General features: G+C 49.0%; 1 protein-coding gene and 1 long non-coding RNA gene across 3 annotated transcripts in view; one reads left to right on the forward strand and one right to left on the reverse strand.

Moving 5' to 3' along the window:
• Nucleotides 1–850: 850 nt before the first annotated feature.
• Nucleotides 851–24,887, reverse strand: part of CLSTN2 (calsyntenin 2) — a gene marked incomplete at its 3' end in the record, with an annotated part of 635,319 nt that continues 611,282 nt past the window's right edge. The window contains exons 10-17 of one of the 2 annotated variants that reach the window (XM_079922344.1): nt 20,348–20,514; nt 13,151–13,299; nt 8,945–9,168; nt 4,786–4,956; nt 4,150–4,295; nt 3,896–4,019; nt 2,931–3,115; nt 851–1,033 (exon numbers count right to left, since the gene is read on the reverse strand). In XM_079922344.1, the coding sequence (XP_079778470.1) occupies nt 851–1,033; nt 2,931–3,115; nt 3,896–4,019; nt 4,150–4,295; nt 4,786–4,956; nt 8,945–9,168; nt 13,151–13,299; nt 20,348–20,514 (1,349 nt within the window). The remainder of the gene's footprint in view (nt 1,034–2,930; nt 3,116–3,895; nt 4,020–4,149; nt 4,296–4,785; nt 4,957–8,944; nt 9,169–13,150; nt 13,300–20,347; nt 20,515–24,887) is intronic. The other variant, XM_079922343.1, reaches the window with a different exon arrangement.
• Nucleotides 913–24,520, forward strand: LOC307186799. Its single transcript, XR_013828467.1, has 3 exons — nt 913–1,268; nt 1,947–2,079; nt 24,283–24,520. It is a non-coding gene; the product is annotated as an uncharacterized lncRNA (long non-coding RNA).

A 24,887-nucleotide genomic window follows, 5' to 3' on the forward strand; every position in this document is an offset into this window, starting at 1 on the left:
CTGTGGGCTTGTCACAGCTGTCACCCAGGGCAGCGGCTACGTGTCATGCTTCCTGGCCCTCATGGTGTCGTGTGGTGGGAGCCCCCAGCAGGGCAGCACCGCGGGTCTCAGCAGCTGCCGGGAAGGCAGGTTCTCAGAGAACTTTGGCTGGAACCAGGCCCTGCGGTGGCCAAGGGCCTGCTCTTGGCTTCGGACTTTTCCTATGAGCTTCTGTGGCCTCAAAAAGGACAAAGGGAAAGGCTCTCCAAAATGGAAGAGCACGTGTGTGTGGCGGGGGGAGGGGAGCAGTGGGGACAGCCTAGGCAAACCCTTCCCTGCAAACTTAATTCGGTACGGACGTTCCTTTGAAGTGCTGAGGACTTAGACCTCGGTGTGTGGAGTCTGACCATCCTGCTTGTAGGAAGCAGCCTGGAGAGTCAGGTGCGAAGAACCTGATGGTCGGTGTGGAGACACCACGGAGTCAGTGCCCGCACGGGGGGTTGGAACCTCAGGGCCCTGAGAACGTGGAGCCCAGGTAGGGGAGCGACATGAAGGCTGACCTTCTCCCCTGCAGGGAAGAGCAAACACGGTACCCACGGATCCAGGCTGCTGGGTGAGCCCAGTGCAAGAGAAGTGGGGGCCACAGGACAAAGTCCCCCCTGAAGTCCCCAGTGAGGATGACGCTGGGCTTCTGGGAACCACCCCAGGGCTGGGACGCGGGGAGTACCCAAGGCATAAAGGGTGGGCTCCAGGATGCTGGGGAAGGCCTGCCGGGACCTGTCATAGAAGTCAGAGGCGACGTGATAGGCTGGGGCGTACATCGGGGTGGGGCTTCCAAAAGCTACACGTGGGCGGGTGCAGAAGGCGGGCACTAGTAGGGGAGGGTGGAGTCATCCCACTCCAGCTGCGCTTGCGCGGCTCCGCCCTGCCCGTGTCCGCCCCTGCCCACCCCATACTCCTCGTCACTGCCCTCGGAGTCGCTGCTGCTCGAGCTTAGGTCTTCCTCTTCCTCTTCCTCGGTCTCATCTTCCCCACGCCCTGGGGCTCCGTGTTTCTGGATGGCAAGGAGAGAAGGGAAACGCTCATCAGGGATCAACCAGGGGCCACGCTGGAGTTTAAGTTTCTCCCTCCATTAAGGAGACGTTTAGGGCCCCTTGCAACTCCTTCCCTTGACGCTAAACCCTTGGGCTGGGAGATGGGCTTCCTGGAAGGGAAGTCCTTTGGTGAAAGACAATCGGAGGGCAGAGGACAAAGACAAGAAATGGCAAATTCCAGGACCCAAACTCAAGGTAAATCGTTGCGTTTTAAACATTGGACATTGAGGCCGATCCCATCCATCATTCAGGGAGGCTTTCGGGCCAAAGTTTCTTTTCTGGCATTTCTGAAACCTGTCTACATAGGTGTCCAAGTCTTTAATGACTTGCTTCTCAATGCGAGGATAGCATTTAAACTTGTACGCCTCTTCCAGGTGGGAAAATAATGTCTCTGGGAGCAGAAGGTCTTCTACGCCGAGACTCAGCTGTGCCGCCCCTCAAAAATACTCCTTTCAGAAGGACAAAGTTCACGGTCCTCATTTTCCACGCCTGTCCCTCACCCGCGGGGTTTGTGTCCTCAAACTCTACCCCACGCTTTTCCAGTGCCCTCCCCCTCCTCCCAGCTTTTTGGCAATTCCAGTCAAATCTTATTTCTGGATTTATGTTTTGAGTTCATAAACCAGCCATAAGAGATGTGAGCCCATGCTTGGCTACATCCCATCTCTGGAGTGTTTTCTCTTCTACCTTTGCCTCCCCCAGATCCTACTCATTCTTCAAGGCCTGGCTGAGGCTCCAAGAAGTCTTTCCTGGACAGGCCCAGAGGCTCTCCCTGCTCATGCCTCACTGATTGCAGGCATCACCGGGTTAGCCCTTGGTGAGCACGCTCTGGCCGGGTACTCAGAGTGCTCCAGGCATAATGATCTTGCCTCCTAGGCCCAAGGCTCAGCGCTCTGAAGGTGGAAATGCTGGGGTCCCCAGAGTGGTGCACTCAGCCCCATCCCTACAGCACACGCTGGGAGCTGACCGGCATTGGCACGCTGGCTCTGAAGTTGGAGCAGGAGGCCAGGTGAGGCGGGGAGACTGGGGACCGGCTGGGATACTTTTCATTCCTCAGTGGCTCCTCCTCATGGCCACTGACTCCCTCGCTTTCTTACTCCTGCCTTTCCCCCCACCCAGCAGCCATGGGCAGACCAAAGGGCCCGACGGAAGCGGCTTTTCTTGAGTGTCCTATGTCCAGATCAGGGACATTTGGACACTCATGGGTGGATTCTGGGGGCTGATGGCCAACTGGAGAGATAACTAGAATCAGACAGGCGTGGGTTTGAATACTGGTGGTGCCGTTACCAGCTCTGGGAGTTTGAGTACATTACTTTCCCTCTCTGAGTTGGTCCTACCTTAGTAAATGAGGAGGGTGACTCCCACTTCACAGGTTGCTGGGAAGATTAAATGAGGTGGTGCGTGTTGAGGACCCCGTGCAGTGCTGGCATGACGGGGGCTCAATAAATGGCAGGTATTACCATTGGGTTTTTGTATTAACGTATTCTGAGACTTTAAGTGAGCTCTGCAGGCAGATGGAGCAAAGCCATCTAATTTATACTGGTAGCTAATCAAAAATTCAATACCGAGTCCCTGAGAGTGAGTCAGCTCTGAGCTAAATACTACAGGGGAGGCCAGGGACAGACACTACGTGGCTGCTTGCCTTAAGAAATGTCTGCTTTTGTTTGTTGGGTGAGAGCAATTCACACGTTTTTAAGCAGTGAATGCATTTGGTGGGTAAGTGTGGCTCATGCAGGTTGAGAGGCTGGAGGAGCCCAGAGAAGGGAAGGACCAGTGGGGCTGGGCATCCCGCTCTGAACATCCCGCTCTGAACTCCCAGCCCCCGCTCTGAACTCCCAGCCCCCGCGTGACGATTGTTACCTCCATGGGGTTGACCGTGATAGTAAGTGCCGAGTCGTCCCAATCCATCTCGGCTTCCTTGGCAGCCTCAGACTCCTGGGTGAAGTGCTGGTGGGCGATCCGGACCCGGTACATGCCCATGGCCACGACAAACACTAGCATGCACACGGAGATGATGATGACCACCGTGGCGATGCTCGGGACCACTGGAAGGAGGAAGGAATTCGCAGGACGTGGTGAGCGAGGGACTAGCTCACCCTGGGGATGGAACACGATTGAAACATCCACGTGTAGGTTAAAGTCTGCCCTACGCTGCCCAGTTGGAGAGCTCTGCGTCAGAACCTTACTCTGTCTGGGCTTCACTTTTTTCATCTATATAGTAGACGTCATCATTCCTATCCCAGGGGTAGTTGTGAGGAGCACATGAAATCATCTATGTGAATTTCCACAGAGGCACATAGTAGGTGCTCAATAAGTGCACATTCTCTTTGATCTCTTGCTTTTTCCATCAAAGCATAGGGCAGCCCCCTTCCCCTCCCCCTGAGAGCTAGAAACTGTGGAGTTCAGTCGGGACAGACAGAAGTGCCCGCCAGATAGGAAGACAATATGGAAGGCACTGGAACAGAAAAGTAAGGGTGGGAGACTTTGCAATGTGGTGCTTACGTGTGTGTGAGCATGTGTGAGGGGCTCAGGGAAGGCTACATACAGCATGTAGCTTTGAGTTGGGTCTAAAAGGACTTGCAAAATTTTACCCCAGCCCTTTGTAACGTCTGCTATTACACATTTCTTATAACTTCTTGTGTATGTGACCTGCGCCCTCCTGAGGCCGTGAGTGCCTCAGAGCCAGGCCCATAGCTTCTCCACAGCCCGGCACCTCCTTCAGTTCTGGGCGCCTCTGGCGCTGCTGCACCCTAACTGTTGCGTGGACGGTCTTGAGTCACCATCAGCACCTGGTGTCCTGAGGTCCCTCCTCCCATGTGACCTACCTGAACTGCGCTGGATGCCAGTCTGGGATTCCGGGTGGTGGACAGACTGGAGGAAGGGCGGCTGCACGATGAGGTGGTTGACGTGCTCCTTGTCTGAGACCCTGACCTCATGGAGGACGCTGACCTGAGAAGAGCAGGGAGGGGTGCAGTGGGCCGGGAGTGGCAGGTGGACCAGTGGCCGCAGTTCTCCCGAATAAGCGAAATGAATGACTGGGCGGTCCGGGGCGTCCCTCACAACTGCGGGACTCACTCACCTCCAAGTTGAACTCATTGCTGCTGTAGCGCCCATTGAGTTCCGAGCACTTGAGCCTGAACCGCCGGGCCTCCAGGGCAGCTGGACGCCAGTTGCGGTAGCGGATGTGACGTAGCACCTGCTCATAGCGGCTCATGGAGCCCACACCTGTGTCAAGAGACCACACCTGTCATAAGAAGGCAGAAGAGGGGCTGGGGAGACAGGCTGCAGCTGCTGGCGGTGTGGGTCTCCTGAAGTCGGTGAGGGTAAGAGCTCAGGGTGTTTAGGGGCAGACAGCGTGCCAGTGCAGACATTCTGAGGAGCCAATTAAACCGAAGCACAGAATTTCCACATAGATTGGGCTCTGACCAGAATGGCCTCAATCTGCCAAATGTTGCTGTAATACTTGCTGAGATCAAACATGATAAGAGCAGGCACCCGCCTAGTTTCTACAGATTTCCCCAGGAGTGGAATGGGAGCCAATTCCCCCGGATACTGGAATAGCTCGCCAAAGGAGGGGCTAGAAGTCCACGCTCTGAGGTCAAGGGTTCCCTCCTGACCCACCTCCACAGGAGATGGAGCTGCCATCCCACTCATGACTCCCTGGACAGGGCCACTGAGAAGGGACCACCAGGTGCAGGGCTGAGCACGGCCTTACCGTAGATGGAGTAGCCGGCCGTGGAGTTGGTGGCGTCCAGGTGTCGCTGGTGGAGCTCACTGTGGTTGATCTCCAAGCACTCCTGTTTGGGGTCCAGGTCCCCTCCCAGCACTAAAATGTCACAGAAATCTAAGTTGTGAAGCATTTCTTCAAAAACTGCTGATTTGGGGGCTGTGGGAAGACAGGCACATGGAAAACACAGGAGTGAGGACAGCTCAGGTCATGGCCCTGACACACCGTCCTCCTCCTCCGTCACTGAACCTCAGGCTCAGGCTGGGTCAGGAGGAGAGGCTGGGCGATCCCAAATATCACCTCCACTGCTCAGGTGGATGTCCAGGCAGCCCCTGAGGCTGGGCGGCACGAATTTATGTGAAGAGCATGAACACAGCAGTCAAAAGATGTGAATTTAGGGCTTCCCTGATGGCGCAGTAGTTGGGAGTCCGCCTGCTGATGCAGGGGACACGGGCTTGTGCCCCGGTCCAGGAGGATCCCACGTGCCGCAGAGCGGCTGGGCCCGTGAGCCATGGCCGCTGAGCCTGCGCGTCCGGAGCCTGTGCTCCGCAGCGGGAGAGGCCACAACAGTGAGAGGCCCGCGTACGGCAAAAAAAAAAAAAAAAACCAAAAAAAGATGTGAATTTGAATAGCAGCGCTGCTTCTGAGAAGCCGTATAGTATTAGAGAAACCACCTACCGCTCAATGTCCTTATGTGTAAAGAGGGTAAGGGCATTGAGAGGATTGAAAACAACGTGTGGCACAGAATAAATGCTCGAGAAGGATTGTTCTCCTTTGGGACCGGAGATGAGCGCCCCTCCACCAGCCTCTCATAGCTCTCCCCGTGGTCATGGTGTGTCTCTGTCTCTCCCAGCAGACTCTGAGCTTCTCAAGGGCAGAAGCACTTTGCGTGACTAACTCTTCAGTATCTGAGGGGCTGGCATGGAGCAGTATAACGACACATTGCTGAAGTGGAGCTGCACTGGTGATATAATTAAATAAGTAGATTGGTTAGTCTAGTTGACGAGCTGCTGCATCCCTTGGCAAAGTTCCTGGGGGAAGGGTAGGCTGAGACACTCCATCTTCTTCTCCAGGGTGGGCAAGGTGTGGAAGTAAGTGGTGGGCTCGGGCTCCCAGACTTTCTGCCTTTGTGGCACCAACCCTACCATTTGCAGAGGACACCCCTCCCCTTGCCAGTTTATGGAAGGCTGGTCCTAGGGCTGGAGACTAGCCAGTCTGGTCTCTCTTCTTCACTGCAGTGTGGCGCTGACCTGGAGGTGCCGGCTCCCTACCTCCAGCCTCCAGGGGTGGCCTTTAGTGTGGAGGTGGGAGCACTTTCCCCATCACTAGAACTGTTGAATGTAATTGCCGTCTGTGGACTTTATCCTGGCATCTGTCCCAGGCCCCGGCAACATGGCAGTCAGCAGACCCATCTTTCCAACCCTTGTTCCTGTGTTTCTGGTTCCTGGACAGCCTAGCTGTCCTTGCCTGATACTGTGACCCCAAGTTTCCCAGGGGAGTGTCCGAGTATTTGAATGCTGGACAGGTTGGCAGTCCTAAATGAAAATCCTACTTTAAAATAAAAAGTGATTAGTAGTTATGGAGTCCTTGCTATACACTAGGCACAGTGCAAAGGAAATCCTAACAGACACTAGAGGGGGTACTGTTACCATTCCCATTTCACTGATGGGGGAGTGGACAGTCCATGGGGTAGAGTGCGGCGGATTGCCTGGGGTCACACAGACAACAGGGGAGGAGCTGGACGGCAACCATGACCTTCTGATACCACACTTTGTGGAAGTCTCAACCTCTGGGCCGGTGGTCTTCAAATATTTTTGATCTTGCGGGCTTTTATTGAAAAATTTGTGAACTAGAGATCATTTAAATAAGTATATTTACTCATTAAGCAGACTGGTGTATTTTGTGCATGATAAAAGATTTATGAAAACAGATTTTGAAAGGATTCACGAAAGATGAGAGAGCTATTTTAAATAATTATTTTATTTTGTTTAGTTTTTAAGGGATACCAGAAACATTTTTTGCTCTCAACGGGTATATGTTGTTATAAATAATTTCGTACACTTACTTTTTAAATGCTTGCCAATCTCAATGGCTTCGTGTAGCATTGGCAAAATCTAAAAGCACGTTAATATACACTTAACAAAGTCTGTCATTAATAATGGTACACGTATATCTCTCTTTCAAATGGCCTGTGGTTTCTGGGTTTTCTTGGGAGCCGTACTCTTGTCAGGTCAGGTTGGGTCATCCTGGCTCCTATGACCCAACTGCTGACTGATTGCTCACCCTAGGTAGGGGGTGTGTTCACCCCACCATTTTCTCTCGTCCTCTTGCGCTTGCATATGGACAAAATCTTCCATCAGTTTCCTTGATTCCCACTGTGCTGAAGGGACTGTACTGGGATCAGAGACTTACTGGCAAATCAATAAGTTGGGCTCTGGAGGAGATCCTTGTCTGGTTTAATAAACAGATAATCACCACCGAGGGCTTGCCAGCGTGTGTGAGAGAGAGCGCTAGTGGCTGGAAGCATACATAGTGGTTGGGCGTGTACGGTACCAGCCTGGGGTCAGGGTGGTGGGGTCTTCTGGAAGAGGGGTTGAAGGTAGAGGTTTTTGTCAGCAATAATGGAGAACTAGACAGAGAGGGACCTTCCAGGACGAGGGTAGAGAGTGAGTAGACACGTAAGCTAACACAGAGGGAGAGAGGGGTGTGATGTCATTGGTACTGAAACAGCACAAAGAGTGAGTCGCTGAGGGCAGAAGATGGTGGTGGAGAGGGTCACGGGTGGCAGACGCCATTAGCCTGCTTGTTTACGGCACCCATAATAATGATTATTCTTACAACGATAAAAGTGAAATTTTAAAAGTACTAACAATAGCTCTCGGGCACTTGGCTACGCAGTCTGCATGCACCTCTCATAAACAGAAGGTGAGATGTGGACCCAGATAATTGCTTGTCCCTGTGTTGCCTATAGGCTGATGTCAGGCCTCAGGAATCCAGATACTCTCAGCTACGGCCTGCAGCCACCGCAGTCGGAGGCCCTTCCTTTTCCTGTCTGATATTAGCCACAGATGAGGGCAAGAGGGAAGATCACACGACCTAATGCACCTTGGAGAGTAACTGGGAAACGGTCCTGCCCAGACAGGTGGTATAACACCATCTATTTTTGTGAGCTAAGAAGGGCTGTCTTGCCAGGCATCCCATTTGCTGGGGACCAGCATGCTTTAAGGCAGTGGGTAGTTAGGATTATTATAGAAGCAGCCCTTCGGGAACTCAGGCCCACTGGTACTAGCACATCATTAGCAGCTGCTCTGGGAGGGGGAGAGGGAGAGTTGAAAACATTCTTTTGGAGGAGGCAGCAAAGGACGGTTCTCAAACTCGTATTCCCCCCATAGATCTGGGCCCCAGGTTTTCCTGCCTTCTTTCCATATCCTTCCATCCCTCTCCCCCCCACCAGCCGAATATACCGTAGCTTTCAGTGCAACTCAGTGTTTCTTCCTGGCAGACAATTCAAATTACTTTGACTGAACAGCCCTCCCGACAATGAAACCGTTGGGAAGAACAACTGGAAAGTCCCCTGAGAGTTGAGAGTGATATTGCCGAAGGAGACTTTTGCGGTGTATATATTAAGATGCAGCTCTATATTTTTCTTCATGCTTCTTTAACTTTTCTTCTCATTACCAAAATAATACACGTGTACTACAGAACATTTTGCAGTTGTAGAGAAGTGAAGGGGAGCAGAAACAAGTCGGCTGTTTTCCTGCTTCTCAGAGAATATCACTGTTAGCATTAGATGTGTTTCCTTCTGGGCATTTTTCTACATTTTTTTTTTCTTGACAGACTTGCGATCACTCTCCACGTAGCTACTCTGTAATTTGCATCTTGCTTTTTTTTTTTTTAACTTGCTGTTTGGCATAAGTGCCTTCCCTCCAACATCATACCTCTTCTATGGGGGTACCACAATTTGCTAAGCCATTCATTCCTCTCTGTTATTTATCTGCATTGTTTCCAGGCTTTTTTGTTCCGTTATCATAAATTACCCCGCTATGGTGAACAATACCTCAGTTGTCCTGAAGTGTGATTGACGAGAATCATACTTTACATGAGAATTTAAGGTCCCATCCGCCCCCCCCCACAACCCAGTGTGCACCTGTACCTGTGGTCTTCAAGTCACCGGGGGCCTCGGTTTTGGTGAAGGTGCTCACAATCTTGATGTCGGGGAAGAGGGTAACCCCTCTGGGGCTTTCAAACTGGGCAGTGGGTCTCCAGAAGCGGTCCGTGCCATGGAGGGTGATCTGGGGCTCGACGGCCTGCAGCACCATCACGTAGGCGTCCACGTCGGGGAGGCTGATACACACATCTTCTCCAAAGCACCTGGGAAAACAGCAGTCACGGCAACTGAAGAGCAAACCCTGGAATCATCCGGCCATGGACAAAGATACATACAGCCACCTCTAGTCCTCCACGAGACATCCTGACTGCCCGAGAGCCTCTGAGGATGTCAACAGACATTCAGATTCAAAGCCGCATTTTAGTTGAAACTACTAGCAATCTAGGGACTTGAAAAGCTTAGCTCCTGGGTGAAATAGGAATTTTCTATACCAGCAACAAGTAACCATTAGACCTTTAATTATCCTTTAACAAAGTAATCAATGGCAACATTAATTAGACAGCAACTGCTTGTCATGTGTATAAGGATTTGGTAAATAAATTGTTGTCTCCCTGGTTAGTTACAGCCATCTTACTGAGTGAGACCCCAGGGCTAAACTCTCCTGCCTGCCGGAACAGCGTATATGTTCTCTCTCTACAAGGATACCACACAAGTGCGGTGCCTCTTCCAGATGTGCCAGCAGACTGCCATTGTAATCATACTCCTTTTTCCTGATACACTGCCACAAAAACATCTGGGAGCCAGAGTGGTGTGACAACAAGAGCAAAGCCCCGGAAGTGAGACAGGCAAGGGTCCATGCCTGGATCTGCCACCACTCCTGGACTGGGAGGCTCTGGGCAAGGGGCACGACTCCTGTGAACCTCAGTCTCTTCACCTATACAGTGGGGATGAATAATTAATTACCTTGTAGTAGTAAGGCTTAAATGCAGATGACATGTAGATAGGAAGCTGCCCAGGAGCCTGCATCATGGTTGGAGCTCAGTAAATGTTGACAGATCTGACAGTGTCATCAGACCTCATCAGGCATGTGTGTCACTGGCACTCTCTGCTGATCATCTAGACCAAAGACCTAAGCTAAAATGGAGAACCCCAGGGTCTAGAGAGATACACTGGGAATGATGGGTGGACTCAGCTGGTGGCAGCCGTCAACTTGCATCCCTTGGCAAAGTTCCTGGGGGAAGGGTAGGCTGAGACACTCCATCTTCTTCTCCAGGGTGGGCAAGGTGTGGAAGTAGGTGGTGGGCTCGGGCTCCCAGATTTTTTGCCTTTGTGGCACCAACCCTACCATTTACAGAGGACACCCCTCCCCTTGCCAGTTTATGGAAGGCTGGTCCTAGGGCTGGAGACTAGCCAGTCTGGTCTCTCTTCTTCACTGCAGTGTGACGCTGACCTGGAGGTGCCGGCTCCCTACCCCCAGCCTCCAGGGGAGGCCTTTAGTGTGGAGGTGGGAGCACTTTCCCCATCACTAGAACTGTTGAATGCAATTGCCGTCTGTGGACTTTATTCTGGCATCTGTCCCAGGCCCCGGCAACATGGCAGTCAGCAGACCCATCTTTCCAACCCTTGTTCCTGTCTTTCTGGTTCCTTTTTCTGGCTCCAGGTGCCAGGTGACTCCCTTTCTGCTTCTCAGGAGTTTTTCTGGGGTCCCCTTCCTAGCTGCCCTCCCAAGCAGCTGTTTGGCTGAGAAATGATTTGATAGGCCAGTAAGGGTGTTATTTAAAGGTCACAGTGATGGTCTCATCTCCTTAATTTAACTCAGATCCCTGGGGACAAGAACCATGCCTTTTCTTTCTCTTGCATACTCATGGTATTTAGGAGCTCTGTCAAGGCTAGGTTGGTTAATTTAATTGAATTAATAAACATTTGTTGAGCATGATACTATACACAGAAAAACCCTAAAGATGCTACCCAAATCTATTAGAACTAATAAATGAATTCAGTAAGTTGCAGGATACAAAATTAATATACAGAAATCTGTTGTGTTTCTGTACACTGACAGCAACCTATCAGAAAAAGAAATTAAAAAACAATCCCATTTACAATTGCATCAAAAAGAATAAAATACCTAGGGATAAATCGAGCCAAGGAGGTAGAAGACCTCTACTCAGAAAACTACAAGACATTGATGAAAGAAATTAAAGACATTACAAACAAATGGAAAGATATACCATGCTTATGGATTGGAAGAAATAATATTATTAATATGACCATACGACCCAAGGCAATCTACAGATTCAATTCAATCTCTATCAAAATGCCAATGGTATTTTTCACCAAACTAGAACAAATAATTCTAAAATTTGTTTAAATCCGTAAAAGATCTCAAGTAGCCAAAACAATCTTGAGAAAGAAGAACAAAGCTGAAGGTATCACACTCCTGACTTCAGACTATGCTACGAACCTAGAGTAATCCAAACAGTATGGTATTGGCACAAAAACAGACACATAAATCAATGGAACAGAATAGAGAGCTCAGAACTGAACCCATGCATATATGGTCAATTAATCAATGATAAAGGAGGCAAGAATATAAAGTGAAAAGACAGCTTCTTCAATAACTGGTGTTGGGAAAACTGGACATCTATGTGCAAAAGGATAAAACTGGACTACTTTCTCACACCATACACAAAAGTAAACTCAAAATGAGTAAGACCTGAAACCATAAAACTCCTAGAAGAAAGCATAGGCAGTATGCTCTTTGACATTGGTCTTAGCAATATTTTTTTGGACGTGTCTGCTCAGGCAACAGAGACAAAAGCAAAAATAAACCCATGGGACTACATCCAACTAAAAAGCTTTTGCACGGTGAAGGAAACTATCAACAATATAAAAAGCCAGCCTGATGAATAGGAGAAGATATTTGCAAATAATCTTATATAGTAAGGGGTTAATATCCAAAATATACAAAGAATTTATACAACTCAACAGCAAAAAACAGGTAACCCAATTAAAAGATGGGCAGAGGACCTGAATAGACATTTTTGCAAAGAAGACATACTGATGGCCAACAGACACATGAAAAGATGTTCAACATCACTAATCATCAGGGAAATGTGAATCAAAACCACAATGAGGTACCACCTCACCCCTGTCAGAATGGCTAATATCAAAAATAAATAAAAAGTGTTGGCGAGCATGTAGAGAAAAGGAAACCTCTAAACACTATTGGTGGGAATGTAAATTCGTGCTGCCACTATGGAAAACAGTATGGAGGTTCCCCTCAAAAACTAAAAATAGAGCTGTCACGTAATCCAGCAATTTCACTTCTGGTTATTTACCTGAAGAAAATAAAAATGGTAATTCGATAAGATATATGCACACTAATGTTCATTGCAGCATTATTTACATTAACGAAGATATGGAAGCAACCTAACTGTCCAAGGATAGATGGATGGATAAAGAAGATGTGGTTTTATATATTTATGGTGTGTGTGTATATATATATATATTTGTATATATATATATATATGATATATATTTGTAATATAGTATATATTTAACACATATATTAATACTATAATAATAATAAATGATGTGTGTATATATATATATATATATATATACACACACATGGAATATTACTAAGTCATGAGAAAAAGCAATAAAATCTTGCAATTGGCAACAACACGAATAGATCTAGAGAGTGTTATGCTAAGTGAAATAAGTCAGACAGAGAAAGACCGTATGGTGTCACTTACATGTGGAATCTAAAAAACAAAACAAAAACAAACTCATAGATTCAGAGAACAGGTGGTTGCCAGAAGGGAGGGGGTTGGGGGTGGGGTGAAATAGGTGAAGGAGATTAAGAGGTACGCACCTCCAGTTATAAAATAAAAAATCCACAGGGATGTAACATACAGCATAAGGAATATGGTCAATAACATTGTAATAACTCTGTATAGGGACCTATGGTTACCAGACTTATCATAGTGATCATTTCATAGTGTATGTAAACATCAGATCACTAAGCAGTACACCTGAAACTAACAAAACATTGTATGTCAACTATATTTCACTTAAAAAAACAAAAACAAAAAGAGAACACAGATCCATTGGGGTGTCCTCATAGGGAGAGCGGAGAAGCTGCCAATAGTTGAAGAGAGGTGAATCCTGTTTTACGAGAGCATTCCCAGGGACCATCCCTGATGCCTTGGCCGAGCCCCAGGCTGCCCAGCGTCCACTCACTGGACCTTGGAAGAGACTTTCAGGCGCCGCACGCCCACGGTCGGGAACTGCCTGGAGTTGATGTAGGAGACCTTCTGGAGGGCACGGTTGATGTTCCCAATGTCGTCACCTTCCATCACCAGGACAGACTGCGAGGGGTTGAAATGATACTGGAAGACAGAAAGCAGTGTCACAGGAGAGAATGATCAACCATGTACCCAGTCTCACGGAGACCCTCCATCTCCATGCAAAGGCCGCTAAGGCCCGCACAGGCGTCTCCAGAGCACGTGCAAGTGCAGGAGCTGTGTGCACAGGTAACTGTTTTAACCCGTCAAGCGATCCCTGCTGCCCTCTGGTGGGCTTCGGGACCCTCCTCTGTAAGATTCCCCGTGGATTATAAACTCCTGGTGATACCACCGGAAGCCACAGGATGAATTCTGAAAGCCCAGACACAGTGCTCTTGGGGCCCAGCCTTTGGTGCGCTCATGCTCTGGGCTACTATGGGGTCCCTCCCAGAAACTTTCAGTTCTTGGACTGCCATGCCCTCAGCTCATAGCCCGGAAACTTGGGGCTTTTGTTCCTTTTGCTGTCTTGACTTTGGCCTTGAACTGCTCCCCCGTTCACCCTGCACTCCACCTCCTGACCCATGTCCCATCTTTTTAGTTTCCAACCTTCAAGTTCATTTTTAAGTTAATGGCCTTCCTTCTCTCTTAGATCCGTTTCTTGGTCTTGCCTTCTAGGTGCTAAACTCTGGTTTCCCATGAGTTTTAATCACTTGCTGTTTACACGCCTGCCAGCTGCCCTAGGTGTGTTATCTATTTGTCCTGTCCTGGGTCCCTGGTATCCCACGCTGGGTGAAGGCCCAGGGGCTACGATGCTCCCCACTGAGTCACTTGGGTCCTCAAACCAGATAAAGTAGATCCAGACTTGTCTCTTCCGTGGTGTTCCCAGCAGTTTATCTTCTTTGAATGGAGCATGGAGCACATATATTCAAATATATATATGTGCTAAGTGAAAGTGTCCATCTTATTCCTATCTCCTATCCAACCAATTTCCTCAACCTTATCCCACAGGTGATCACTGTTCCATTAATTTCTGAGTGACAAATTGCATTATTGTTCAAAATTAGTTGTTTCCCCTCCCAGTGAGATGCTTATTTATGCTACTCTTCCATACAGGATATACATTTTTGTCCTATTGCGCTCAACAGTGGTCATGTGACTTGCTTGGCCAACAAAAAGTGGGCAGAGGTATTGTTTGGTTCACACCCGGGTGGTAGATTTCACAGCCAGTTAATGCGTGGTTCCATGTCCCTCTCCCTCTGCCATGAAATCTGCAAAGTTCCCTAATGGTCTATCAGCCTGGGTCTCACAGTGAGGGGGGCAGAGCTGCAGCCAGTCTTTAATGGGCATGAAGTGCACACCATAAAAAAAAAATTGCTGTATAATTCACTGAAATTTTAGTCACTCGTTACTGCAGCATAACCTAGCGTATCCTGACAGTTACACCTAAGCATTTTATGAATATATAATCAATGAATATAGATTCCCATTTTTCTCCTTTCTTACACCAAAGGTAGCTTGTTACATACTATACTGTACTTTGCTTTTTTCACTTAGCTTTTGTCTTGGAGAGCTTTTATTTTTTTTTAAGTTGTTTAATATTATTTAATATTAAATAATTTACTTAACCAGTCTCATAATATGAACATTGGGTTATTTCCAGTCTTACACTAATAATGGCACAATGAATAATCTTATATATATAACATTTCCTAAGCGTGTAAATATATCTGTAGTATAAATCCCTACAAGGGAAATTGCTAGGTCAGAGAGTATATACAGTTTAAATTTTGACAGATGTTGCAAATTTTCCATTGCTAGGGATTATACCAATATGCTCTCCCTCTCATAGCGTATGAGAATGTTCTTCCAAAACCTCAACAGAGCGTGCTGTCAAACTTGGGACTTTTGCCAATCTGATAGGTGATAAATACTATCTTAGTGTAGTTTTATTTTGCATTACTGTTTCCATGAAGTAGATTATGTTTTCAAGCTTTTAAGGGAAAATCTATCTATATTAGCTTTTCCCTGATACGACTCGGATGTCTTTACAAGAGTTCCTGTTCTGTGTCCAGACGCTACCAGGAGGTAGTTATCTCATGAGTACTATGCTGCCATTGTCCCGCATAATAAGTCCCTTGCATGGCGACCCCCAGCCAACTGATAGCTCAGTCTTTGTCTCTTTCAACTATCATGTGATTGTTTCATTGTTACCTCCTCCTTGAAGCCTCCCCAGCTTCCCTCACTTAGGTCCCCACTGAACTCCTATAGTGCTATGAAATGGTAGTATAATTATTATAGTGCAGTGACTAGGAGCTCACTGAGGACAGGGGCTCCGACTGTTATCCCCGAATCTCAGAACCTTGTCCTAGTGCCCCGGAAGCCCCTGTTAGATGAATGAGTGAATGGTCCCCCACTGCCCTCACTGTTCCTCTTTCCCTATGATCCAGTTTCCTCCTGTCCTCAAAGCCCTGAGCAGCGTCTCTCTGAGCTGCGACGTCTGGTCACAGGCACTGTTCCCTATGCTGGATTCAGGAGCCCCTGGGCATATGCACAGGTGACGCTACAGTCGGCCTCTTGTTGGTCTCTCTCTTGCTGGGGCTGACTCACTAGCTTAGCGTGCTCAGCCGTGGAGATGCCACATGCTGGTGAATCATCAATAGTTCTGAGTGTTTTACAGATCATCCATTTCTCATTTGAGCAGATTGAAAGTCATTCTTCTAAATATACCACTGAAGTTTCCATGTATTTTGCACTCTCCCCGTCCCTGCCAACCCCTGCTGTAGCAGTCTTTTGATGCTTTTGCTATCTGTCTGTCTGTGTGCCCCCCACCAGCAGACTGTGAGCACCTCGAGGGCAAGGTCCACTGACTTTTTTCAGCATCTAGAGGGTCCAGTACACGACAAGCATGAGACAAGATGATGCCCCCTGCAGAAAAGGCCAATCTCTGAGCCGTGCATGAGGGCTGAACAGGAAAATCAAGCAATTCATCCAGGAGGATGGACTGGGCAGCAGCCCGTGGCATCAGCAGAGGGCACTCCCACTGAAGCCTCCTAGGGAGAGGACAGGTTAGGGAATGTGTTGGATCTCTAGTGAATACCCAAGTCTGGCTGCCAGAGCACCCCAAGGACTGCCACAGGGCTTGAGGTGGGCACTGGCTAGCCGTCAGCACGGTTCTTGCAGGATCAATAAAACCCTCCACTAGAAGAGGTCTTGCTTGTATGTTTGTGTTGTCTTCCGTGGCATGACAGAGTCGGTCTCTGGTTTTGCGAGACACAGGATGGTATTGGCATTTCCACAGGGGCAGGAGATGGCTTCCTGGGGACCTAGCAAAAGGTGACAGCACTCACTCTCCCTGGAAAGCTGGGCTGTAGCCACAGTGGTTCCTTTCTTTGAACCAAGAAGCGGTTAGACAGATGGTCTTAGCAGAATGGTCAGCGGTCCTGGAGGGTCAGGCTGGGACATCAGTGAAGTCCCTGCCGAAAGCCCTGGCCTGTTCTTTGAGGACAGGCTGGCTGTGGCCCTCCAGGCACCTCGCCTTCCCTGCCAGCTCCTCTGGGCTGGGACAGATGAAGATTCCCTGCAATAGAGGCTCTTCTGTTGCAACTGTCACCCAGGATTACTTTTCAAAAGAAGCTGGGGCATCAGCAATGCCAAGTGCAAGGTCAGCCCAGCAGGAGAAGGGAACTGTGATTTGTTGAGAGCCTAGTTATCAGGTTTTCTAGGGGAGATCTGTATCTATATCTAGATGTATATCTATATCTATATATCTCATCTGTATGTGTCTCTTTGCTATATCTGATATATAAATATATGTAAGGATATATAAAAAATATATGTTATTCAATTCTTACATCACTACAAAATAATACTAAGTCCATTTTACACACAAGGAAATTGGGGCTTAAAGGATTAAAGTACCTTGCCCAAGGTCACCCGGGTCATGAATATCCATACTGTGCTTTGACCCTAGGAGGGTTTTGTCCCAAAGCTCTTGCTTTTTCCCACGCTTCCACACTAGAGATGACAATTTGGCAGGGATGACGCTATGAAAATCAGAAGCGTGTGTTCTTCAGGAATGTGGCGATTCCACAGTGTCTCATATGGTTACATAACAACAACCACCTCGATCATGTGATGAGTCCAGACATGCTGGAGAAATAGCTGGAAATATGCATGATCCAGGGGAAGACAAGTGAGACGAGGAACCCACGTGGGACCCTGTGAGTAGACGGGATGTTTTCTTAATCACGGCAGGCCCTCACTTTTTGGACTAGCCAGAGGGGAGGGAGGAGGCCGGGAGCCAGCAGAGAAAGTATTAGTCATTATTCAAAAAAGAAATGAGGGACGAAGGAGGAAAGGCAGGTTGGAAGCAGTTTTAAGAATTTTCAAGAATGCCTTCTCATCTGAGTCTTGTGGCGGAAAGAGCCTAGACTTATTTTGGCCAAGTCCCTGAGCCCCAACCTCCTTATTTCTGAAATGGGGTCATAATATTTAATTTGTTGTGAGGAGTAGGGATAATGAGCTTAAAATAGCCCCCAGTGGGTGCACCGTAACATCGTGTGTGTTTTCATTAACTTCTCATACAGTGAACTAGTTCTTGCCCGCTGCGCCCTAAGGATGGGAAAGGATCGTTTGCAGTGACTGGTTCTGAGCAGGTGGTATTCTAAAAAGTCAGATGAGCCCCCTCCACTCCCCACAGCTCTGGGTGCCATTTCATTTAGCACTTCCTCTTTCACAGGATAGGACCGCTATGTAGGGATTGCTATGGTTCTTAATTTATAGTTCTAAGAATGTGTGGCTTGTAAGTCCAGCATCTTTGGTTTATGTGTTCTGTGGTGCTTGGAATCCTGCCACTGTGGCCCCATGGGATGGTCTAGAGCAGAGAAGATCACGCAGAGGAAGGAGCAAATCCAGAATCAGAGAGGGGACGGATTCTGGATCTGTCGGAGGACAGATTTCACTGGCTTGACAAAACACTGAGGGAACAATACAAACAGTAGACCAGGGATCAGACCCCAGGCTCTGCCTGTGAGGATATCTGTATGAAATGTGCCACGAGGGGCTTGCCTGGGCCAGCTGCCATGAAATTGACAGGTGGAACGCTGGCCTTTGCAGTACAGGCGGTCTTGTGAGTTTCCTTCAGACAGGTGATTAGCTATCGAGAGCACCTGTGTGTATGCGTTTCATGCATTTTAAACAGTGTTCTGGAAGGTCATTCATGCTTTACCCTGCTTGTGTACTCCTCCCATCTTCCCCCTCTGACCAGGGCTCCAGGGTGAGCATTCTGAACCCCACGCCTGTCCAGATCATGCTGCCTCGCCTGGAGCCCTTCAATGGTTGCTTGTTGCCAACAGAAAAAAAAAGTAAACACCAGACATTAACAAGGCCCCGTGACCCGGCCTCTGCCTACCTCTCTGGTCCCACTTTCTAGCTTGCCTCCTGCAATTTGGGCACTTGTAACACTGGCTTTCTGCCTAGAGTGACCGCCCTGCCCTCTCCCTTGCCACCCACTGCCTGCCTCTCTCCTGGTTAGTTCTTACCCGTCCTAAACAATACGCTCAGGCTTCACCTCCTCCGAGGAGCCTTCCCTCCCTGCTGTTGCTCCCGGTTCTGAAGCTCTGGAGCAGAACTGCCTGGGATCACATTCTGGCTCTGCTCCTGACTCACTCTGGGATCCCTGGCAACTTTCCTTTCTCTTCCAGGCCTCCATTCCTCATGTGCAAAATGGGAAGATTCATGGTACATTTATCATAGGTGGTTCTGGGGCTTAAGTGAGTTAAACGCATAAAGGTTTTAGAACAGTGCCTGGTACCCAGGAGACCCTCAGTAAATGTCGGTGCTCATAATCATTGGAGCACCAGATTACAGGTGTCTGCTTGGGCCACTGAGTGCCCCAAAGACAATAATCTTGGAACATTCACTTTCGTGTCCCTCTCCGCAGCCCAGAGCCAAATTATACGGGTGTCCGCGGAATGTTTGCTGAAGTGACTGCAACGTGAAGTCGAGGCGTGATTTGCCCAGATCACTGGTCCCTCCAAGGCCAGCCCAAGTCAGAGCCCCACAAGCAGTTGGCCACTGAGAGTGTAAATGAGGGGGCCCTCTGTTGGAGTGGTGACCCCTGTCCAGGAGACGCAGGCCTGGGGTGGGGAGGCCGGGCAGCTCCATGGGCAGTGCTGAGTGGGGACGGATGGGAGGTGGTGGGAAACCTCTGTTCTGGTCACTCCCTCCTTGGGAAACCTTCACAGCCGCTGGGGCCTCATGGGGCTGTCCTGTGTCCCTGGAGACAGAGGGTGGGCCGCCCTCACTCCCAGAGAGGAGGCCAAGGGGCTGCCTGCTGTCACTGGGGTCCGCTATGATGGAGCGGGGGCTGTGATAATGTCTACCCTGCTCTTTGCTCAGGACCCCGAGGCCTGATGCGGGCAGGCGCTCCTCGGTCCAGGTGAGGCCAGATCTATCCCCGCCCATCGTGGGCGGGGAGGTGCTTGACGAGGACAGTCAGCCACATCCCGCGCCCCTCAGGAGGAGCTTTTCTCAAAATGCAGCTTGGATTCCCTTGGATCATTTGAAGAGTTTTATGTTGTGTGGATGACGAAATTGTGAATCTGTTCATATACCCTTTGGCAGCCAGACATTGCCTGGAGCCCAATCCGGGCCTCAACTTAACAACATAAGACCCAGTGACCTCTGCATCTGCTTTCTAATTCCACCCACCCCGGGGTGACCTTCCTTTGTAATTAGTAGTTTCCATGGTCCAAACTTTTAATCCTACTTTTCTGTATTTCTGAGAGTTGTGCTTGCGTAACTGCTCCCTCAGTTCCTTTGGGCAAATAAACAACAAAGCAACCCCCCAACCCAGGAAACAATGAAATATAGCAACTCCCTCCGGGTAGACATTGAACGTGTGCCTGCTTTTATGCACTGAACTGATTGCACTCGAGGGCTTCATCTAGGAATTTCAGGAGACGGCACAGAGTCTGTTGTGCGGTCACGGTCACGGTCACCGATCTCCCTGCTGTGGCAGCACCTTTGCCGTGGTACCAGCTCGGTGTGACGTGGCAGGAAATGACTCCACGTCCAGGATTGCACTGGTGTTTGGCAGCCTCTGCCTCACAAAGCACCATCTCACCCGGAGCGATGCTGGCTCCTTCCTTACCTTTATTCCTTGGCCCAGGCTTTCCAGGGAATTGATATCCAGCCCTTCCTTGCAGGCCTGCAGGCAGGAAACCACCTTCTGACTGTCCATTTTGCCAGGGCGGATGGTGAGACTGGCCAGGCTGCCGTGGAAGAATTGAGCAAAGCGCGGCTTGGTGACTTCTCCTCCTAAAAGATAAAGAAGCGTCGTTATTTGCCCTGCGGACATTGGGTAGGAAACGTCACTTCAAGGCGCCATCTGGCTGGGGAGCCAAGAACACAGTGGCTGCATCCCCTGAACCCGAGCTTTTCCTTCCAAGTGGTGAGCGCAGAGTTGTGAAGCCCGAGTCTCGAGAGGATGTCATTGGCCGCCAAGACCTTGGCACTCCTCCAGGTGCACCTGTTTAGGAATCTGGAATTCCTGAATTTAAAACATTTACTTTCAGAGGCGCAGGAGGTCCTAAAAGACAGGAAGGGCCTACAGAGTAAAAGTAGGAGAGGGAGAATCTACCAGTGATGAAAGACGCGCCGTGCGCCAGGCTGTGTGCTGGGGACTTCACCTGAGCGAGCCTGCAAAGAAGGGATCATTGTTTCCAACTGACGGATGAAGAACCCTGGGACTCAGAAAGGTTGAGGGACTTGCCCCAGGACACACAGCTAAATGCTGGAGCTGGTACTCTAGTGGTGTATGTGACTGCAGAGCTGGCATTTGCTCTCCTGTATTCATTCCACAGAGAGGCTGGCATGCGATTGAGGGGTCCTAGGAGCCCCAGGTCCCTGGGTTCTGGCTGTCTCACAGTGAGTTGATTTCACATCAGCTCCGATCGAGGTTCTCTGGCATATAAGGGCTTCCTTGATTCTGTTCTACCTCGGACCTTCTTCTCGTCACCCAAGAGTTTTTTTTTACTGTTCCCTCTACTGGTTGTGCTGAGTCCCGTCTGAGCCCAGGTCGGCTCTTCTGCATGTGAAATTGATCAACGCGGCTTGTGTGGCAAAGGCAGCCTGGAAGCCACCTCTTGTCATTTTTCTCCCTCGTTTCCTTAAAATAAAAGCCCCCCTAGGGTCCATTGGAAGCCTCACCTCCTCCACGAAGCCCCCCCCACTGACTTCACGGAGCACAGACCCCTTCCATCCCTGGGCAGCTTATGTCAACGATCTTAGTCTGGATCTTGCATTTCTGTTTGTTCAGAGAGGTGGCTGAACGTACAGGAAAGATGGATCTGGGTGGAAATCCAGCTTTGCTAATTCCCTGAGGAGGTTCTGCTGCCTCTCTGAGCCTCCACTTGCTTGTAGGGGACGTTGCTGGGTTTTGCCTCCTGATTCTCCTGCGCTGTCTCAGCCGTGGCCCCCATCCGTGTGCTCCATGAGAAACCTCCCTGTGGACAGCTTTCCCCAGCATCTGGAGGGCAGGTTCCTGGAAGGTTCTGCTGGAGTACCACCACAGCGATTTCTCTGCCCTTCAGTGAGCCACGCTGTGTCAGCCAAGTCTGGAGCTCTGCCTGGGTGGCAGAGGGCTCTCCACAGGGTGCTCTTTTTCAGCCCCAGGGAGGGTGGGTGTCCTGATATCTGCATTCCTATAGCCTTCAGAGTTCTCTCTACTTAGCAGCTAATCCTTCCTTATTCTAATACGCTGTTATAGTTAATAATTTTTTATATTTCCTTGTTGAAATTACTGTGTGGTTTCTCTCTCCTGGCTGGGTCCAGACTGATACACCCTCTAGGTTTGCACACATACATTTGCTCACACCCGTTCCTCTCACACTGAGAGGATCAGGCAGATCCCACTGGTTCTTCAAGGCCCCTTAGGCCCCCTGCCTACCTTGCCCTCTCCCTGCTCTGAGCCTGGAACACAATAGTTCATTTTAATGCACCCTCACAGCTCAGCATTGTTCGTTAATGTATTTGTGCTTTATGTCTTCAATAGCCTGTAAGGGGTGGTTCTTGACTTCGGCTACACATTGTAATCACCTGGGGATATTTATTTATTTATTATTTTTATTTTTTGCGGTACACGGGCCTCTCACTGTTGTGGCCTCCCCCATTGTGGAGCACAGGCTCCAGACGCTCAGGCCCAGCGGCCATGGCTCACGGGCCCAGCTGCTCCGCGGCATGTGGGATCTTCCCGGACCGGGACACGAACCCGTGTCCCCTGCATCGGCAGGCGGACTCTCAACCACTGTGCCACCAGGGAAGCCCCCACCTGGGGATATTTAAAATGATAAACTGACCCTGGTGAGGGGTCCCACCCCCAGAGATTGTGACCTAACTGGTGTGGGGAGTTTTTTTAAAAATTGAAGTATAGTTGATTTACAACATTGTGTTAGTTTCAGTTATATGGCACAGGTTCTTTTCCCCTATAAGTTATTACAAAATATTGACTATAGTGTAGTTCCCTGTGCTGTATAGTAGGTCCTTGTCGGTTATCTATTTTCTATATAGTAGTGTGCATGTGTGAATCCCAACCTTCTATTTATCCCTTAGCCCTGTTCTTTCCCCTTTGGTAACCATAAGTTTGTTTTCTATGTCTGTGAATCTCTTTCTGTTTGTAAATAAGTTCATCTGTATCTATTTTTTTTTTAGATTCCATACATAAGTGATTTTATAATATGATATTTGTCTTTGTCTGACTTACTTCACTTAGTATGATCATCTCTAGGTCCACTCGTGTTCCTGCAAATGGCATTGTTTCATTCTTTTTGATGGCTGAGTAATATTCCACTCTGTGTATATACCACATCTTCTCTATCCATTCCTCTGTCTCTTTCAGGTGAATCAAACATGAAGTCAAGGTTAAGAACCAGTGGGCTATACACTTCCTGAGGCCAGGCTTCTACATACTCCTTGAGTCAGCTCTCTCCTTTATGCCACCCACAGGCTTACTCTTGCCCCTCTCCATACGCTGCTGGAATTTATTGTTTTAAGTCTGTCTGCTGGATGGCAGGGAATACTCATGCAGGATTCATTGTAATGAAGACAATACTGAACAGGTATTGGGGCTGAGGGCTGCCCCAGGCACTTTGCACAAGTTGGCTCATTTATCCCTCTCAATAACATGAGCCCCTGTCCCTGTGTCATCAAACATCTTGCACCCTGCCTGGCACACAGCAGACGCTTCATAATTGTTTGCTGAATTGAAGAAAGTGGTCCAGCAGAGTTGTAGACCTGTGGTGCCTCTCCAGCATCCATCTCAATCCTGTCCTCTTGCAATGGCAGCCCTGAGGTTTGGGGGGTTGACTTGAGTTCCAGGGATGGACTCTGTTTAGTCAAAGGTTATTCCATCTCCATTGCTCCAGGGACAGAATGAGGCCTATACTTGGGCCCCCTCATACCAAGATGAAGCCAATCAGCATCAAAAAGCCATAGGAGTTGGTCTAGGGTTAATCATAAGACCAAATTTAAGCCAGTGAGCTGAGCGGGGAAATTGACTGGCAGCCTCTGGGAAAAGAGCTTCCATCTTCTCTCTAGAAAGTTTCTGGAACCTGCTCTTGCTCTCTTTCCCTGGAGATCATTATGTGAAGATAGAAGGCTGAGAGCGGCTGCAGCCATCCTGCAAGCAGACCAGGGACAACCAAGGCAATTCCTGGAGGGGGCGGAGCCAGGAGAGCAGAGAAGGCTGAGCGAACCCTGAGCAGACCTCCTCACTGCTTTACCACGGAGTGTGCTCAGCTGTGGCAGCCAATCGTCCATCTTTACAGCTTAAGCTGCTTTAACTCAGACCGTTGTTACTTGACACCCAGAGCATCTTCACATTGGAAATGAAAGGAGAAACCTCTATTGAAGTGATCAGTCCACACGTTTGGCTTTGAGGGATGACCTGAGGTGACCATGGCTTTGGGTATGGGAGAGCCAATGTGGGGTCTTTGGATTTCGGCCCTCGAAGCCCTCATAGATACGGCACTCCTCACAGCCATTAGCATGTCCCTGCCCTAGTAAAGCGACACTTCTGTTGATCTACAGGAAGAAGGGTGTGAGCCTGGGTCTGAATGGTAGAGCTGCCACTGTCCAAGGCATCCAGGTGGTCATCCCTTCCCCGCCTTGTCCCCCACCTGGAGCAGCAGATCCAACAACAACTCTCAATGACTGGCATGAACTATGTGCTCAATGCTGTTGAATCTTCATCAAACTCTTGGGAGGTAGGTACTTATTCTTTTTTATTTATTTTTTTACATCTTTACTGAAGTATAATTGCTTTACAATGTTGTGTTAGTTTCTGCTGTATAACAAAGTGAATCAGCTATAGGTATATATATATATATCCCCATATCCTCTCCCTCTTGCACCTCCCTCCCACCCTCCCTATCCCACCCCTCTAGGTGGTCACAAAGCACCGAGCTGATCTCCCTGTGCTATGCGGCTGCTTCCCACTAGCTATCTCTTTTACATTTGGTAGTGTATATATGTCCATGTCACTCTCTCACTTTGTCGCAGCTTACCCTTCCCCCTCCCCGTATCCTCAAGCCCATTCTCTACTAGGTTTGTATCTTTATTCCTGTCCTGTCCCTAGGTTCTTCATGACCATTTTTTTGTTTGTTTTTTAGATTCCATATATATGTGTTAGCATA

Source organism: Stenella coeruleoalba, assembly GCF_951394435.1.
Source record: "Stenella coeruleoalba genome assembly, chromosome: 5".
In the NCBI taxonomy this organism is placed as follows: Eukaryota; Metazoa; Chordata; class Mammalia; order Artiodactyla; family Delphinidae; genus Stenella; species Stenella coeruleoalba.